This window comes from Oxyura jamaicensis, chromosome 8, assembly GCF_011077185.1.
Source record: "Oxyura jamaicensis isolate SHBP4307 breed ruddy duck chromosome 8, BPBGC_Ojam_1.0, whole genome shotgun sequence".
Lineage (NCBI taxonomy): Eukaryota > Metazoa > Chordata > Aves > Anseriformes > Anatidae > Oxyura > Oxyura jamaicensis.
Window position 1 is genome coordinate 15,316,899 of NC_048900.1, and position 19,230 is coordinate 15,336,128.

At 44.9% G+C, this 19,230-nt stretch overlaps 2 protein-coding genes across 5 annotated transcripts in view; one reads left to right on the forward strand and one right to left on the reverse strand.

The window, feature by feature from the left end:
* EDEM3 (ER degradation enhancing alpha-mannosidase like protein 3) overlaps positions 1 to 3,894 on the forward strand; it is a 33,025-nt gene extending 29,131 nt beyond the window's left edge. For all 3 annotated transcript variants that reach the window (XM_035333012.1, XM_035333013.1, XM_035333014.1), the window contains one exon: positions 104 to 3,894. In XM_035333012.1, the coding sequence (XP_035188903.1) occupies positions 104 to 507 (404 nt within the window). In that variant the 3' untranslated portion in view covers positions 508 to 3,894. The remainder of the gene's footprint in view (positions 1 to 103) is intronic.
* A 5,433-nt stretch (positions 3,895 to 9,327) lies between these two features.
* The window catches only part of C8H1orf21 (chromosome 8 C1orf21 homolog), a 104,599-nt gene continuing 94,696 nt past the window's right edge, over positions 9,328 to 19,230 (reverse strand). For both annotated transcript variants that reach the window (XM_035333078.1, XM_035333079.1), the window contains exons 5-6: positions 16,899 to 16,959; positions 9,328 to 10,090 (exon numbers count right to left, since the gene is read on the reverse strand). In XM_035333078.1, the coding sequence (XP_035188969.1) occupies positions 10,052 to 10,090; positions 16,899 to 16,959 (100 nt within the window). In that variant the 3' untranslated portion in view covers positions 9,328 to 10,051. The remainder of the gene's footprint in view (positions 10,091 to 16,898; positions 16,960 to 19,230) is intronic.

Sequence of the window (19,230 nt, forward strand, 5' to 3'; positions counted from 1 at the left end):
AAGTAATAAGGTCAAAGGAAGTGATCTTGCTTTTGAATTATATAATAAAATGCTACCTTTATTTTTTTTCAAAATACCTTTTCTTTTTCTTCCCCTCTCAAAGACTTGGAAATGGAGAATATGGACCAGAAATTATCTGAAAATGATTCACATAAACAAAATTCTGAAGAAGCTTCTTCAGCATCTCAGGATGTTGTTGCGGTCAGTGAGGAACCAGAAGGAGAAAGCTCCGATGTTACTGACCCTGATTCTTTGTCTCCTGCTCATGCAGAGAGTGACAGCGTTTCCATTTCAGATCAGGACTCCTACACCCCTGGAACTGATGAGGCTAGTACTCCAGAGCCAGCATGTATGCAAGGGGATAACCAGCCTCAGGAACAAAAGATGGAGACAGAGTCAAACTCCAAAGTTAACTGGGACAATAAAGTCCAACCTATGGAATCCATATTAGCAGACTGGAATGAAGATATAGAAGCATTTGAAATGATGGAAAAGGATGAACTATGACTTGTAATAATGACTTGTTAGTAAACAAATGGAGAACTCTTTGGGTAGAAGTAAGGCCCTGATATCTGAGAACTAGAAAACATTCAGTATTGTGATGAGCAACCAGGTGTCACCTGGAAATTATCATATAAATCCAGCACACACTCTTTTCTTTTGATTTTTTCCTGTTTAAAAATGGGAACGTGCAATTGAAGCATTTGTATGGCTCCACTGCGTGGTGCTGTTACCCCAGGAGGCTCGTGAGGGAACAAGCCCATCTTCTGCCTTCCAGGTGCCAAGGGGTCACACTCTTTGGCCTCTGGAAAGCAAAAGTTAAACGCAGTGGGGCTAACACACCACATTAACGGTTTGGGCGGGAGCACTTGCTGTAGGCCAGCCACTGTCCTGGTTGGAGGAGTGAAGGTGCAGTTTCACTGATCTCTACTCAGTTGAAAGCCTTCATTGCTAGCAGCAGGTGAAATCATTTCTGGTTGTTGTCTTTAAGATGCTGGTAGAAGCAGTTGGATTTTGTTCTGACATATCATACTGAGACACAGTAGTGTTGCTCATCACTCCTTCCATCTGTTACCATGAAGAATGACCAAGATGACTTGTGAGTTTTTACTTCTGCTTTACTTTCAACTAGTGAAACTAAATAAACTGAAGGCAGCGTGTGCTTTGTGAGCAGGTTCCATCAGGGAAACGAAGACAGCCCTGCTCATTTGGGATCTAACAGGTAAAGGTTCGAAGTGTGCTATGAAAGCTGTTTGCGATGGAGGTAAGGTGGATGGGCAGATGTTGAGTACAGGCATTTCCTTTGGCCTTCCAGGTTGAAAAACCCAATCTACCCTGAAACAGTTTAAACTGGCAATAGTCTCTGAAAGGATACTAAACAGAATTAGATCAGCTATAACAAAAACTTTTTCTACAATTTTTATTCTAACAGTTTGACTTCATTGTCATTTTTATATGCAACTTCGATGTGTGTGATACTTAAGGCAATGAGGCCAGTACCAGTGGTGAAGTGCAACAGTTCTGGCTGTTGGGTCCATAGTTCAAAGTGTAGTGGTGTGAATTGTGAGAATGACTGGTATGTTACTCTGGGCTTTGGGAGTTTGTTACAGATAAGTGTGGGTCCTAATTTGTTATCCCTATTATGAAAAGCATTATTTAAATAAAAATGGGGATGCTTGAACAGCTGAGATGTTTTGACTGTGTCCAAAGAAACTGCCAAAAGCTAATTAAGTTGATTTAGATAAACTGCTTGTTAGAAAATCATGGTTCAAAGAATTGTTTTATATCAAAGAATAAATTAACACTGCCTGTATGCTGCACCAGGCTAGAAATGAAGTTTATATTAATCTTTACAATGGATTTTTTTTAATGCCCAAATCTGAAGTGCGCCTTTCATTTAGCTGGTGAAATTATGCGTGCTGAATATGCAACTGTTAATTAGTACAGCCATACTGTATTTATTTATGTATACTCGTGTACAGTATGAATGGAGAAATCCCAGGCAAATGTTGTATACATGTATACTTGACACTTGCTTTCAACAGGTTCAAGATGCACAGGCACCTTTTGAGAGCATGGCAGTCAGTTGGAGTACTATGTGTAAATTGAACAGTAAGTTTAAATCATTAGAGTAGGAGGTAATTTGGAGGAGGAAATGAAGCAGTAGCGGAGTAGTGAATAAGTGTCCTTTGAAAATAAATTAGCTTTCAAATGTAGTTACTCCTTTGCACAGCTAACTGTATGGAGGCTTGAACTGAGTGAGCAGGGCTTGCAGCAGCTGAGGTTCTTCAGTTGAGTTTGTTTTTTATGTGGGTTTCTTCATGTAGGGAGTTTGACCATGGGAGCCTGTTAAGTGTCCTTTGTTACTCAGAGCCCCGCTCTGCGCCAGACACAGCACTCTCCTGGCAGCGCCAGGGCTCGAAGCCACACGGGCCAGGGCAGGCAGCTATGGCACTGAGACCACCCGGTGCCCAACACGGGCTTTTGCCTGCCTGCGACTCCTTTGGTCTGCCAGTGCTTGGTGCCACAAAGCAACACTTGAGTTCTCGTGCTCTTCAGTGTGGACCACGTCCTTGTTAGTTCTTTTGGTGAAAATAAAATTATTTTTTATAGGCATAGAGGTCCTCCAGTCATTATGTTAAGACTGTCAATATTGCAACTGAAGCTTATCTTTTTTTTTTAACCTGCACAAATTTTAGGTGTAGTTGTAAAATTTTACTAAAAGATTGACTTCTCCTTGCCACCACAAGCTCATGGTTAATCACAGATGTGGATGAAGCAGTTAAGGAAGGAAACCCCTCTCGTTTCAAGGGGTTCTGTGTAATCCCGGAGCTCAGTATGGATTTGAAGCATGGGTTTGGTGGTGGCCTACCTCAGATAACTGTTGCCCTCTTCCTTCTGGATTGATTTTCATTGTTATTGTTTGTTTTACTTTCACTTGGAAGTGATCGTGAGAGCCATAGCCATGTTTCACAGGTGGGGTTCATGCTTGGTTTACAGAACTGAATTGGGTAAAGTTGGCCTTTTGGGAAAGAAGAGTAAATTGGGGGGGCGGGAAAGGGGGGCAGTTTTATTCAGGTTATTTTTACTTTGTGTTTCCTTATGAGGAAATAAGCTATATTTAACCTTTTCATATCATGCTGAAAGTAGTTCATTTTCCTGTCACTGTCATCTTAAAAAGCAAAAAGAATGTATTCATCTTTTTTTTTAATCTTTTGGAGATGGGGAGTAAGCATTCTTTCCAAATGTTTCAGTCTGCTCCATGTGGAATATTGCTCATGCATCTCTAATGGATTATTTGTCTGGTATTATACATTAACTTGTATAGTATTGAACACTGAAGAATTCAGGAATCTGAGATGGACTAGCACTTGCTCCATGCCATGTAATTCAGATTAGCCAATTAATTTTTCATTTGATATTAGAGGAATATTCTCAATTGTTTACATTTATTGTTTGTTAATGAAGTTCTAAAACAAGCCCAGCTTTGTTTCTCCTCCTCCTGCCAGCATACCTGAAGGCGTTAGCATCAGTCAAGAGTATGTTGAGAAGTTGAAAACAGGCCGTCTTATGCAAAAGGCATCACTCAGAACATAGGAAAAAAGAACATTCTGTGAATGAAATATTGTATGTTCAGATTTTATAAGATTTTTTTTTTTAGCCAGCCCAATTTACAGCCGTATATTTTCTTATGAAAGATGTCTAATAACAGGTGCTGTAACACTATTGTTGGGTTTTACTGTCTGGTGGTAAATGTATACAATATTTCTAAGGGCAACTATGTACTGTGATGTAAAAGTCTGGGCTAAAGTGTATATAATCTGTGTACATAATTGTGTACTTATTATAATTGCTGATTGTAAAGATTTAATAAAATGTAAATATTCTGGTCAAGCTGTTCTAAACTGACACTAGCTTCTGAATGGCCTGGCCACCTGTGTTTACCTTGTTTTGTTTTGTTTTTTTTTTAATTATCCTTTTTAGCAAGGCCTGTGGTAGGGACACCAATACTGCTTGGGTAATACTGCTTAGGTTCTTCATTAACAATGCCCCTTAATGAGGGGCTGATTCTAACTCTTGGCATGGACAGGGCCGGATGATGGGGCACAGGGAGGCCGGGATGGAGGAAGCAGCAGGCACCTCACCCTGCCAGGAGCTTGGAAAGAGGGGGTGGTGTTTCATGAGGGTGGCCAAGCACAGAGACAGGTACGTGGCACTGTTATGTATAAATGATACATCAAATTTTATACTTCAGATTTGTTGTTTAGAGGGTATGGTCTGGTAAGTCTCAAAGGAGAGATTTTTCTGTTACTGTGTTACAGAAAGCTGTTCTGTGACACCTCAGTGTCCAGAGGAGGGCTAGGAAGGTGGTGAAGGGCCTAGAGGGGAAGACGTACGAGGAGTGGCTGAGGTCACTTGGCCTGTTCAGCCTGGAAAAGAGGAGGCTGAGGGGAGACCTCATCACGGCCTACAGCTTCCTCATGAGGGCGAGTGGAGGGGCAGGCGCCGATCTGTTCTCTTTAATCACCAGTGATAGGACCTGAGGGAATGGTGTCAAGCTGCGATGGGAGGTTCAGGCTGGACATCGGGAAGAGGTTCTGCACTGAGAGGGTGGTTGCGCACTGGAACAGGCTCCCCAGGGACACAGTCACAGCACCAAGCCTGTCGGAGTTTAAGAAGTGTTTGGACTGTGCTCTCAGTCATACGGTCTGAATTTTTGGGTAGGCCTGTGTGGTGCCAGGAGTTGGACTTGATTCTTGGGGGTCCAGCTTGGGATATTCTGATTCTACGACCTTTGCTCCTGTGAGGCTTTGCATCGGGACTTCAGGCCTCCGAGCATTTCAGGTACCTTCTGCCTTCCTCGTCCCTTGAAGGCTCCTTAGAGCAGGATGTTCAAAAAGCATTTTGGTCTAATTCCCCTTGCCCTGCAGTTATCCTCCTTGGGGGCACGCATTGCTGGGCTGCATGGAGAAGGAAGTGGGGAAAAGCCTGCACTGGAAGAAGGTAAGTGTAGAAGGAGAAAGGGTCTGAAAACCAAGAAATGAGGGAAATTATTTGGTGCTTGGCTTGTAAGGTGAGGAGTTGCCTTTCCAGGCCTGGTGGTGGGTGCACACGAGATGCTGTGATGAGGACAGCACAGGGGCATTTGGGTTCAGCACACTGAGGGCACAGGTGTGCAGAGGCAGAGAAAGCCATGAGGAAGGCTTTTCACAATCCTATCCTTTGAAGCAACTTTTAATCCCCTACTTAATGAAATTATGTGACCAGTACTAGTCCCTCTTCTGATGTGTGCTAAGAAAAAGAAAATGCAGCAGAGGTGAGGCTACAGCTGTGAAGTGATGCTGCTATCCCTCCTGCACACCCTGTAGTAAAACCAGCTTTAATAATTACTTTATGGTAGTGGTTGTACTGATGGGATGTAATGTGCAGGTCTGTAATTGGCTTCTCATGGGAATTTCTCAGGCGTGAGAGATTCAGTGTTGCCAACTCCATTTTTGCATTTCAACTTTTTGCATCACCCAGCCCCGGGGGAAGTTGGTGGCTCTGCCAAAAAAATCATACTCAGCTGCTGCTCATCCTAAAAAAACATCATTCATGGTGGCCAGAAGCTGCCTGGGTCAGGAGTCCTGCTTTCTTTCTAAGTGCTCCTTAAAAAGATAGCGTTAATCAACATTTTTAGCAGGCATGGTACCTATAAGATACCATTTGCCAGGGACTTTAAAACAGCAGCACGAAGTGAGTCCATCTTTAGCAATCCATGGGTGCAGAGGAGGAGGGACGGATGCTGAGCACCAGCCCCTGCAGCAGGGCAGCACCAGGACCATCCCGAGCCCCTTCAGAGCCCCACTGGCTGCGCAACCCGGACAGACCTGAGGGCAGCAGTGCAAGTCCGAGAATGAGAGGAAATGCAGAAAAACGGTGTCACCATTCCTTAAAAACCCTACCCAGCTATTTCTCTGCCTTCAGGACCTTTACTGGGTTCAGCCATCGCCTTTGTTTCACTCCAGGCTATGAGTGCTAGGGTTTGTGCTCCAGCAGAGATGAAACAGTGAGAAATGCAGAGATGAGCATGCTGAACTTTATGCGTTTTAGGATTTCCTCTCTGGACCTCTTCTGTGGCAATGATAGAGTAAATGTTGATGGTTTAGGTATGTGCATCATCCCTGCTTACGTGGCAAAAGCCACTTTCTCTGCTCCTCACATTCTAGTTTAAGAAAATCTGTGAACAAGTCTTAGCAAGGCATAAAGGAAAAATAGGAACAGGATCTGCAGGAAATGTGAAAAAGGCATTTCCCACAAGTGATGGCTTCCACGGCTGTTTTATGTAACGAAGCACGTGGTGCTCATGTTTATTTTAGGGCTCGACACAGGCGAGCTGATTGCCAGCCAGAGAGCGTCTCTGTTAAATGATGTCAATCTTCACTGCACTGGCATTACAGCATCATAAAAAATTACATAGCTGCCATTTTGGGTAGCAGTTCTCTCCGACTCACTGAATAAATACGTCTCCATATGACTCACTCTGGGGGTTTATTAATAGATGCAAAATCAGAATGCCAAAACCTGAGAATATCTCTCCGTTCCCACACCTATCTTTCTAGTTCCTTGCAGCACTTGAGAACTTTTTGTCTCGGGATTATTATTATTTTTAGAGAAAGAAGGAACACATTTCCTGGCTTCTGAAGGCTGTGGGGAGCCTGTGGCAACGCAGGGAGCTTGGTGCCTCAGCCCCGTGCTTGCAGGGCAGCACACACCACCCACACTGCACGCTGAGCTAATACCTGTCAGGAAAAGCCACCTATCCAGCAGGCCATTGAGGTGACACTGCTACTCTCTTCAAATCTTGAAATGAAAGCCTGAGTCCCCTTCTTTGCCTGATTTAAGCAGAAAGCATTCAGGATCGCAGAGCAGCACTTTGCCATAGCAGTGCATGAGCAGCAGCCGCCTGATACAGGCTTAGCTTTGGAGCTTCCAGCCCTAGGGGGGGGCTCAGTCATTCATATGGCTTTTCAGTAATTGGGGTGAAGCTCATCAGTGGGGGTCTCCTACACAGCAGCATGCATCGTCCCAGCCCCACCATGTTGAATGGCCGTGCTCCAAGGGCATTGTCTTTGACAGCACTGGCAACCCTTTAAAAAAAAAAAAGAAAAAAAAAAAAAGGCAGGTTTTTAACCCCTAAAAGATTCTGTCAGCATTCACAACCCTGCCGGGGTGCAGGGAGTGCATCTATGCAGGTACCTTGTGCTGGCTTTTACAAAGCAGGTGCCAGGTTGCCAGTTCCATGCTTGTTTCTGATGATGCTGAAGAAGAGGAAGATGCTGGTGACGACTGTGCCAATATCAAGCTCAAAGAGAGCATGTACCTGTCTGGTGGGTAGAGGTATGCACCCCTTTAAAAAAAAAAAAAAAAAAAAAAAAAAAAAAAAGAAAAATGTGACTTTTAAAAATTCTACCACAGAATCACAGAATGGCCAAGGTTGGAAGGGTGCAGATCATCTAGTCCACCTCCCCCACAGAGCAGGATCACCTAGAGCACATTGCGCAGGATGGCATCCAGGGGAAGACTGCAGGGGGAGACTGCGCAGAAGGAGACTGCGCAACCCTCCAGCACTCTGTCACCCTCACAGTAATGAAGTGTCCCCTCATATTGAACCTCCTGTGCTTCAGTTTGTGCTGTCCTGTCACTTGGCACAACTGAAAAGAGACCGGTTCCATCCTCTCGACACCTTCCCCTCAGTTATTTATATATACATTAATGAGGTCTCCCCTCAGCCTTCTCGGTTACCCTGCTTACAGGAAATTACCAGCACTGATCTTTGGTTTCCCATGTCCCTAAGAGTTTAAGAGCAAGTCTCCAGCCTGACCAGGGTGCTGGGTCAGCAGAAAGCCATCAGCCAGCTTCTGCCCAGCACACAGAGATGGTTGAAGAGCCATGAGCAAGGATTTGCTGACTCGATGCAAATACGTGACGCCTCCCATGTCCCCAGCCCCCTCCTCTCTGTAGAGTGTTTAAATAATTCAAATACACAATCTCTTGACTCTCCTTAGCATGGCTGCCTGCTCAAGAGCTGATATAAATAATGGAAAAAAATACACATATATATCATATGCAAGACTGCAATTATCACCTAGAAGACTGTAACAGGTTAAATAGCTCTATAGCACCAAGACCCCAGGAGCCCTACCTGCGGATGATGTGACGGGAGGAAGGCAGTGAAAAATCAACTCCACTGAGGTCGAGATCTCCGGGAAAGCTGCGTTGCCAAAGCTGCTGCCAAAGTGGAGCAAAGATTCAGGGTCTGGCCAGCAATCTTTGTCCATTAACAAGCTAAAGATGGATGTGGTGAAATGTGCCAGCAAGGACCCTGAGGCTGAGCTCCTACATGGAAAACTACTGACACTACGGAGCACCTGAGTTGTCCCTTGTTGTGATGGAACAATCCCTCAGCTCAAACTGAGGCTGACACGTCCTCCCTACCACGCTGCCCCATCTGTGGCCAAAAGCAAAAGGAAAGCCCAGTGTGGGGAAGGAAGTACAAGCAGTGTTTTTTGACGTATTCTAGGTGTGGCACAGCACTAATGGCATTGCCGGGGGGAACTCACACTAAATCTTTTGCCATGGACTGCCCAAACCCACTCAGAGTGAATGATGGAGGAAATCTCTTCAGTGACAAAACTCCCTAATATTTCAGAGATTTTCAGAAGTCAGAAGGGATCTTTGAGGGACTCAGCTGAAAAACTTTAAGAGAATCTGGTTTGCAAAAGGCCCTGAGAACTGGGCCAGTGAAAAATTGAGTACTTTAAAGGGTTTAGGGTTGTGTGCCCAAAGCTGACATCTGCCACATCAGAAATGACGCTATAAATGCAGTCTCATGGTCTATTTGACATACACAGTCCCGCACAGTGCACTGACATCAATGCACTGCTGAAACCTACACCCCAAGATTCACTGAGCGTTTCTGCTTGGGATGCAGGGTAGACCTGGCAGTCACACGGTGTCGTAGTGTGGAGAATACACATTGGCACAGGTAACAATCTCTTCTTAAAGAATAAATACAAAAGGTGTCTTTGTTTCCTTGAGTGTTTTGTTTTTTTTTTACTCATGACAGTATTTGTTAAAAATATTACATCTGCTTTTGAGAAGATAGCATCCTCTCTGTATAATATGGAAAAATAAACTCTACAGGACATGCAACAGATACCCCCAATTGACACAGAGCTGCTTTAAAAGATCAGATCCACAGTCAGAAACGTGAAGGGCTGGTTTTGCCTTCCCTGTTCCCAGGCTCATAGAACATTGTGTTGCATGAATGGTAAAAGACAAGAATACATAAAAACAGTAAAATGTTTATTTTCTTAGAAAAAAAGAGATTCAAAATGATTGTGATCACACTCCCATTCGTGCTCAGCAAAGCCAATACTGCAAGCTTAGTCCTTGATTAAGATACCTATTAAATGAAACTCTTTTCCTCTTAAAATACAAATTCCCGCTCCTGCATCACTTCCAGTATTTCAGTGATAACATGCTTTTAATGGATAATAGTTTCTCAGCCTTCTTCTGAGCAGAGAAACAAGGCCTGCCATGGCAAAACATCCCATCTCCAAAGCTTGAAATCACCAGCATTAATAAGCACTCCAGCCCGTACGCGGACTGACAGACAGCTTAAGGGTGTTCTCAGATGCTTGAATGTTCACTTATGGAAGCTTTGTATAACACTACCTTATTAGATAGAAAACAGGCCAGAAGCCTTAATAAAATCAACAACGTCTTTCAGATTAACTTTAAGGATTTGCTGCGTATCTGGACACAGAGAAAGTGAAAAGTTGCAACAAGTTTTAACTAGCAGCAACAAAAACAGTTCCTTACGAGTTCTTAGCAATATTCCTCATCTGTTCATTAAGAAACACTGTAACTGAATGGAGCATATAATGTGGAAATGATCTTCTTCTGTTATGTAGTGCTGTTCGCTCTAGAAGACTTCCAAAAGGTGTCAACTGGGTTGTAATCTATTTACACAGTAGTATTCCTGGTTTGATTGGCAGAATTGGCACTATGTGACATCTTCCTCTTCTGAACAATAATCACGACCCTGTAAGGAAAAAAGCCAGGTATTCTGTAAATCACTAACTGAAGATAAAAATAGCAAATAATACTTGCAAATAATGTATTTCAAGTCTGTGAAACAAGGATACGTAAGTTCAGAGCTAAGGAGAAATTGAAGAACAGGCAATGGAGTTTGCAGAACTCCTACAACCATTTCTGGAAGATCTGCACAAAACCAGGACAGGAAGTCACTCCCTTTCTGTCTCCGTGAATCTCATAATTTTCATTCCCTGTACCGAAGCTCAGGGGAGACCAACACACTGATTTACAAAACTATTTTATGTAAAAATACACCTTGATGTATACAACCTTACAGAGTCACCACTAGAACACCATCTCCTACGCAGAAGCAACGAAGTGCATAACCATGTGAGTAACACAGGTCAGCTGCTGTGAAGGATACTTCATCTGATAACCTGAGCAAGACCTTAACATAAGAACAAAAGACACTACTCATACTGAAATTATGCTTGCAAAATGGAGGAAAACGGGCTAAGCTTCAAAAACCATGGCTTTGTAGAGACTAGGTGTGCTACATTTTCCGTCTCATTCAAAATGCAAGACTTGCAGCAGCATCTACCTGGGCATCACCCTTGGAAGGTCGGCAGAAGATGTATTTTGTCCTGCACAAGCTGTTTTCTTGCAAAGCGACAACAGGGGATGACGGCACCTGCTGTCCTCATTGCTCTGCACAGGTGGAGCTGAGCTTCTGAATGCACAAACCACCCAAGATAGCCTGAGTTAAACAACAGCTTCAAAATCTGGTATTGAAAATCTCAACTTCTGGATGGCTTCCCTATGGTCCTGTGTGCTGGGTTGGGTCACCCTAGTGCCTGTGTGAAATATCCCAGAGGCCGAGCAACGGGCAGGCAAAGAAGAAGAGGACAAATGTGGGAGTCTCAGACCTGCCAAAAGTGTAAAAGCTCAATTCTCTGTAAGCAGAAGGGACCAATTCAACCATGGTAAAACAGGTGAAACTCTACTAACACCAGGGACACCAAGCCGACCCACAGATTAAAATGGTGGACTGTGCCATCTGGAAAGAGGAAGGCAAAAGAAAGGAAGGAAAAATGAAACGGGAAAAATGCGTCTTGATGCAATTTACCTGGGATGCAAAACTGATGTAGGGTAGCAGCCAGGAACAAAGGTTGGTAATTAAAATCCTCTGCAATGAAAAATACCACTGATGGTGCTGGGGTTGCAGAGCTCACCTTGCTGGAGGGTCCCCCCCCTTCATCTCACTCTGTGTCCCGTTCATGTCTGCAGCACCCACACAGCTCAGCACGATTAGTCAAAGGGCTTTCTTAGTATGACAAAAAAATCCCAGGAGACTAATCAGCCCTAATTTCAATTCAGCAGTCACTGATGCAGGAAGAAACAAAGAAATGCATTTTTTAAGTAGAAGGTTTGATTCAGGAAAAAAGAGTTGCTGATGGGATGCAGAAATACTTCAGAGTGATGGCCAAATCCATTGGTTTTCTCTGTGCTGGGGACCACGACGCATTTGGATACTGATCTGGTGATGACGAAGGCTGTGTCCAACACGCTTCAGAGCTGTGAAGGCCAATAGAGGTGACGAATGGCTGCCGCCTGGGGGGTGTCCAGCAGATTCACCGACCTGGTCCCCTGCTGCCCATCACTCCCCAGCACGCCCTGCACGAATGGCCACCAGCGCTCAAGCAGACCCAAACTACCGAGAGCCGTCTTACCTTCCTTCCTTCCCACTCCTCCCACTGTTCTGCTTTCCGATTCAATCCCTGACAACGGAGCACACTGCTCCAGAAGAGGAAGGAAAGAAGCTGAAGCCCAGGGTGCTGAGCAAGGCCCCACCACGCTGCAGAGATGCCGCCTCTCCTTGGGTGCTGGCAAGAACTGGGCTGCTGCCACCAGATGCTCCAGTCCCATTTCTGCACCCCTGGGGAAGGAGCCACAGCAAGGTCTAGGAGGTGGCCTTCAAGGCCGTGTCCCTTGGTGGTCACTGGGCTGCCGCTGAGCCTGCTGCCAGCCAGATCCTTCCACCTAAGGCATGTGGGCAGCGTGGCACAGTCCAAAAGGGGAGGAGAGGAAAACGCTGGGTGAAACTCCAGCGGTGCCTCCTGGGCCTTCCTGAAGGGTGAGGTGCAGGCCTTGCACCCACCAGGCTCTGCACGGAGGGACCCCAACCACCTAACTCAGTGCCCACGTTACGACGGTGTCCGAAGGCAGGACAGAGAGCTCCCCCACCCCCACACCGCAGTGCTACGCTACAGACTAAAAATGCATTTTTTTCAGGGAAATGCCTCAAGGCTGCCGTTCGCACGTTCCGCTTGCTGTGGCACGGCGGGCAGGCGCCAGGCCGGCGTCCAGCTGATGCACCAGCCGGCGGGAAGGCAGAGGATGCCGTGCGGGACGGAGGAACCAGAACAGCTCCTGCAGCCACCCCAGTCTCTGTGCTCCTCCCATGGCTTGAGGTGGAGCAAAGCTCTGCTTAAAAGCCAAGTGGAGAAAAAGGCACTTTTGGTTTATGGCAGCCAGGAACAACACCAGGGTGAGGGCAAGGCACCCTGGCAGCTTGCATGCAGAATCAGCGATTTTCCTTGCACGTGCGTTTTGTCTTAAGAGGACTTCTGTTTTGTTCTTAGGGTAAAAGTTTTGTCTAAAGCTTATTCCCTAGTGTTTTTTTCATCAGTAACAACAAAGTTCATGGTAGAGGAAGAAGGAAGCATCTTGATGCCGCCGCCCCCGTTGTTGCAGTGTAGGTGTGATGCATAGGGACTCGGTGCTCCTCAGAAGAAAGCCAGGAGAGGCCTCCAGCTCCTGCCTGGCAGCACTTTGGTCCTGCTCAGCACTGTGGCCCCAGTCCAGCAAAACATGTAAAAAAAATGTCCATTTCTGCCTTTCTGGCCCCATTGTTTTGGAGGACGTTTGATATGAGCTGGAGTTGATGATACCTGAGTGTTGGCACCTGTGATCCATTAGAGGCCTGCTGTGCTTGAGATGGGAAATTACTGTGGTGGGGCTGCTGAAAGGACTCGAAATGGTGAGCTGGGCTGCAAAGCTGCAAAGGTCCTCTGGAGAAACCAAAACAGACCAAGAAGGAGCAGCTGGGAGATGAGTTCTGCAGCAGAAACAAAGGGCACAGGTAGCACCTGAGTGAGACCTAAGGCACGGTGTGCTTCTGGGGGAGCAGCTGCGTGGTAGGAAGGAGGAGAAGAACCAGGAGAAGGCAACAGCCCCCCAAAAAGCAGCAACATTGTGGCTGGGCAGACACATCCCAGTGCACAAACCCTCATGAGCCCTTTGGCAATTTCTCTTCCTACCCTGAACACCGGCTAATAACTGGGACGGATGGGCCATCATTCTAACTAGTACAGGCCATTAAAGAAGTTTTAATGATTCAGGGTGTAAATGAACTATGTCAAGGAAGACAAGATAGCAGCATACACATCCAAGTCCAGGTAATTCCTGAGAAATCCAGTCTTCCTCCCCTGTGGTTCCACAATCCAACTTTCAGTTTTGGAGGATGACCTTAAGCATCTTAAGACAAGTGTGTGAATTTAGGTAACTAAAAAAAAGTCCTTACACTTCTTTCCTGCAAATCCAGAGCAAATGCTTCACCCTCTGCTCTCCCCTCTCGGAGGAGAAGGAAGAAGAGGAGGAGGAGGTCCAGTGGCTGCTGTGGCTTTGTGAGGGACCTGGAGGCTGCTCTGCACCTCCTCAGGTCTCTGGTGCAGAGGCTGTGCCTTGATGGCTCAGCTTAGGCGAACCACTTCTGCTTCTGATCCTTACCTTTCCCACTTAATCAGGGAGGCTCTCACCTTGCTGTTGTCCTCTGCTGGAACGTTATTTCAGGCAAGCCAAATTTCCAAAAAAAAGACAATAAAGCTGTGCCCAGATAAGCTGTCTCCTTACCGCTGCCTGTCCCTGCTTTGTTTTCTTCCTGAACTCTTCGTATGGCCGTGCCATTCCATATCCAGAAGTAAAGCCCATATACTCACAGCAACATGAGTTTCAGATGACATGAAAACCCCAGGAGGTGTTGATGCAGCTCCTGGCAGCATTCCTACATAAGCCAGCTTTCACCCTAGGTCCCAGCTCTGGTGCTGCTCACAGGTGACCTGTTAATTCCTTCTCCTCTTCTCTCCTGATGCTTTGCACACCCAGCTTTTGGTCAAGCAGAAGCTGTGTTCACCCTTTGCCTCCAGACCCTCACCATGTCCGTTGGCTGAAAACAGAGCGACACAGCCCCTCGCCATTTATTCATTCAGCCTTTTAATTGCCTGTTTGGATGCATGTTGCTATGCCACTGGAACACGGCCATGAGGAGCGCTCCGTGGTCTGTCGGGGATTAAATGAATTCCAGAACTACTGCTTCCTGTGCCGTCAACTCCTTAACTCTACCCAGCTACTCCGATCCTCCCACTTTATAATCCTGCCTTGCTCACCGGGCTTTCTTCCATTGTTGTTTTTTGTTTTTTTTTTTTCAAATTCTGGCACCCCTGAGGTTATCGGAAGAAGGTCCAGTTGACTCAAGCAGAACCAAAATGTAGCTGAATGCATTGATAGCTCAGCATTCAGCACCATGCTTTTTATTTTAGGATTTCTTTTTTCCCCACAAATCCTATGGCTTTAATTATCATAATTACATGAAGTTCCATAATGCAAGTTCAGTCCTAGCTCTTCTCTCAAGGACAGACACTCAAACAGAGATACCAACAGATGTCTCCCCAAGAATGTTTCACAGTGTTTCGACATTGGATTTTGGTGGGCAGAAGCTGCATGCACTGGGTGTGACAGTCTGATTTTTACCTTTGGGTTACGTTTGCAGAAGGGTATTCAGCTTTGCCATGCCAATACATGCAGCCAGGAAAACAGCACATGTGGAGTACCGACAGGAGATGAACTTTGTCTCACAGAAATTCTTCGTATCGTTTCCTCAAGGGTATTTTGACCTCCAGGACACATAAACACTGTTTTCATTTGCTAAAACATCAGCTTGTGTCCTTTGGAATTCACATGTGGATTAAAGAAATTTTATTTCAGCCAGCCTTCCCTTTGCTAAATCCAAAATGCACTTTTAATCTTCCCTGTAATTCTTATTGTGCACGTTACGATTGTTGTAACTCATGTCTATTAAATGACCCAGCACCCCTCAGGTTTTCAATGCAGGTTGAGGGATATTTTCCTTCCGACCGTCAGGTTTCTGCAGACACAGCCTGCAGAGGCAGCGACTGACAGCGTGTCTCCATGACAAATAGTGCCACACACGGCCACGGTCACTAAATGAACATCACAACATGGTTTGGGCCCTCGTCAACCACAGGCAGCCCCCCCACTTCTGGTGCATATTTCAGCTGCAATTAGTGAGTTGTTCAGTGATTTAATTGTTCCACTGCTGTCCTTCAATTCCATGGAGAAGGGGCTCAGAAAGCTGTTTAGGAATCAAACAAAACTAGTATTTTTTGATCTTTTTGGCACTTGTGGCAGATACCTACAAAAACAATATATTGCTGGCAAAGACTAATTAGAAAACAAACTTCTCTTATGAAGACAATTTCCTCAGGCACAGGACGACCCCATACATAGCAGATCCCATGTTCAGCTGTGCATTAACCCCTGCCAATCTCATCAGATGTCAGCAGCTTGAAACGCAAAGGAGCTGTCTTGTCTCTTTCACGGATAAAGCCATATATTCCATCTTAATAGACAGTCTCTGGATCTATATGATAAATCAGTATAAGAGCCCTGGAGAACACCTGCAAAGATCTGAGAGCATGATCCTCAGAGCAAGGAGACACAGTCAACTGCAACTCACAAGTGGCAGCTGCAAATGAATGGTATTACTGCCCTGAAACAAATCTAGAAAACAAAACTAACCTGAATTTATAATTAGATACAGTCATCAGATGGTCTGGTCTGTAGATAAGATACATATTTGGAAAATCCATTTCACTGGAGCTTCTGTGTCTGACATTATGGAAGGTGATGATGTACAGAAAAAGCAGCTAAATATTTATAGGGTGAATGCATTTTTCAAAGGAGATGTAGCTCTATTGCAGATACCTATAAATTCTATTTTTAAATGCATTTATAGAAATGTCACAGGTTAAGCAAAATCCTTCTCCTGTGAAATACTGGTCTATATATTCATACTGGTATATACTCCTCAGGAATTGACAAACTCCTAACTTCTCATCACATACTCTTCCTTTTTAATCTCATTTTTTACTTTTGTAAGTATTTTTAGAGTAGCATAACGAATTAGTTGCATGAGACAAATAAGGGATTCACCCACCGTAGCACTCCAGCTCCTAAGATCAGGAGTGTGGGCAAAAATGGCAGAAATTCAGTGTCATCCAAGTAAAAATTTCCCTCCTTCTTTACAATTCAGTAGTACAAATTACTTCAATGAAACTGGGAAATCAAATATTTCATACCACGTGTTAAATAACGTATACCACTCCAAAATATGAAGTGTAAAGAGTACAACATCAACTCAAGGTGTAAATACTTCTGATTTCTGTTGTAGACATGCAACATAATCCAAATAGCCCATTTACTTCCTAAAGTCTCAGTTTCCCATCTGTGTTGTGGTAAAATGATTCTCTAACAATAAATAAAGAAGCTGGGATTTTCATTTAAAAGGCTCAGAACTTTATAAACAAGTGGTATGGGGGATCTCAGACCAGAGTCTCTTCAAGTACTGGAGGACGTGGATGCTGTCCACTTCTCCTCCCCATGGAGCTGGGAAACCTGCCTGTCCGCTGCTTGGGACAGCAAGCAAGAAAATGGATGTTCACTGTATTGTTCCGTACCTTTTCAATTTTTTCATCAAGCATTCTGAAGAATTCTTGTTGGCTTTCGGAGATGTGCATGCTGAAAGGCAAAGGCAGAGTATCAGTACCAACAGGACTCTTCCCAGTTTAAAATGCTGACGCTGTAGTCCCCAACTGTCAAGGAACCTCACTGTAAGTTTTTACCACTGTGGAAAACAAATCACTTTATACTTTGGTCTACAATGACAATTTTTTAATCTTCCCCTCCCCCTTCCTCTTTTCTTGGGTTAATCTAAGGTTTGCCCCCAGAAAAATGACTGTGTTTGGTTCTGTGTATGTGTGCTAGACTGGGGATGGTAACTAGCACCTGTGTGCATCCAGGGGAAACTAGTCCCTTTGTCAGGCTGATTACAGAACCTTACCAGCCTGCTACCTTTCCTTGGGCTTGTCCCTTTGTGTCAAGACAAAGTTTTGCAGACTACCAGCTTCACCAGCACAAAATTAGATGTCTGCAATGTGAAATTAAGGTCTAAATTACAGCCTTGCTCTTGAAGACCTTCCTGCATGGCTACAGCTGGGCTCTTGCTTCAAGTACCCGTGTATGGCTTCAAGCTCTGGCTGGGTGACCCTGCAGACCCAGCAGATCATTCACTTCGATTAATTTTGCAGCACCAAGAGGTTTAGGGGTTAGTGATGGGGTTTTGCATTAGTGATTGGCAGCAAAAGACTATTTCTGGTGGTCTGTAAAGTGCTGATGGTGGCATGAGACAATAAACCCTTCCCCTAGGGGGACCTGCAATCCCAAAATAGAGGAAGGTCAGACACAAAGGAAAGAATGAGAAAGACAAAGACAAGGATGTCGAACAGATGGGATTTGGTGTGTGTCTGCTCTATTTAAGTTACAGGGTGATAAGAGCCTCGTGCCTGAAATAATGATACCCCTTCTGCAACGTGAAGGTGGAACATCCTCTGTAAATGCAGCAAAGAGTCTGGCACATAGGGTCTGCAGAGAAATGCCAGGTACTGAATGCAGGATGGAAAAGGAGGAGAAAAAAGGAAGGACTGGAGACTGATACCAGTGATAACAGTGCTGCCAAATGGTCATAAGGATTTATAAGCAGATAGAAGGCAGCGTTAGCATGAGCTCAGGTGTGACTCTGGTATATCCAGTTTATAAGAAGATGCAGGAATTTAGCCCCAGCAGGGACCCTGCAGGACCTGCAGAGTATGGCAGGGAGGGAAAGCACCCACCTCGTAGCACAGCACTTGCTGCACTTCATGAGATGGAAGGAGCACAGGAAACGTACTCTTGCCTTTGCAACAGCACAGACCCAGTTTCTAGTGAAATGAGATGGTACTGTTGCAACTCACATCAACCATAATTTGTAAGGAAATTAAATGGAGGGGGCAAAAAAGTATTGCACATCAAAAGTCCCACTGGGGGTGGGCCATGATGAAAAGTTTAGCTGGGCAGTAAGACTGCCGTGCTATTTTAGAAGTGCAACACACAAATGCTGACAGCGTGTTTGTTTTGAGGAGCCGTGTGGAATTATAAAATCTTTAGCAGGGAACTGACAGTGTTAATGAATAACTTTAAGAGACAGAAAACCACTGAATCTAAGCAGATTTTTTGGGCATTCCTTCAGAAGAAAATAATTTCCCCAAATAGAAATGTGGAAATCATTATTTTCTAACAAACACATCAGAAGGCATGCGAATGCTCTTTCAGATGTTTCATGGCAGGCTGATGGAACACATTTTATGAAAACATGGGATTCCTAGCAGGGTAAAAATGGTATGAAATACCACTTCTTTCATTTTATGCTTCAGGCAACGTTACTCCATGAGTTTCTAACATGTCTCAAGAGTCCTCAATGGAACGTACGTTATCATGTAGCTTGCCAAAGATGTCAGCAGAGTCGTTTTTGAGGATGAGCAAGTGCCTGAGAGCTCAAGGCATGGTGCAGGGATGAAGGAGGTTCTGGCAGGTATTGGCACCCACCACGAAGAGGGAGGACCAGCTCCTTGGCCTTGGTCTTTGGGCTCCCTACGCATGTTGCTTTTTGAGTCCAGAGCTCCAGATGTAGAAATCTGAATCCTCCTATGTATGGGAAGAGCCCGTGCAATCTTACTTTGGTACATAGTCAACTTTTTGTTTTGAATTAACACCCATTCTGGAAGAAGGGTCCTCCAAGAAACATCATTTCTGTGTTTATTTCTGCCCTTTTAGCTAAATAGCCCTTTCCCACACAATGCTACCTTCCCCTTTGCAATCCAAATTTTCCTGGGTTTCAGATTATAAACCTAAAAAAAACCACAAATGTGCACATGGTAACAGATATTTGCTGACTTGGTGATTAGGAACTCAAAC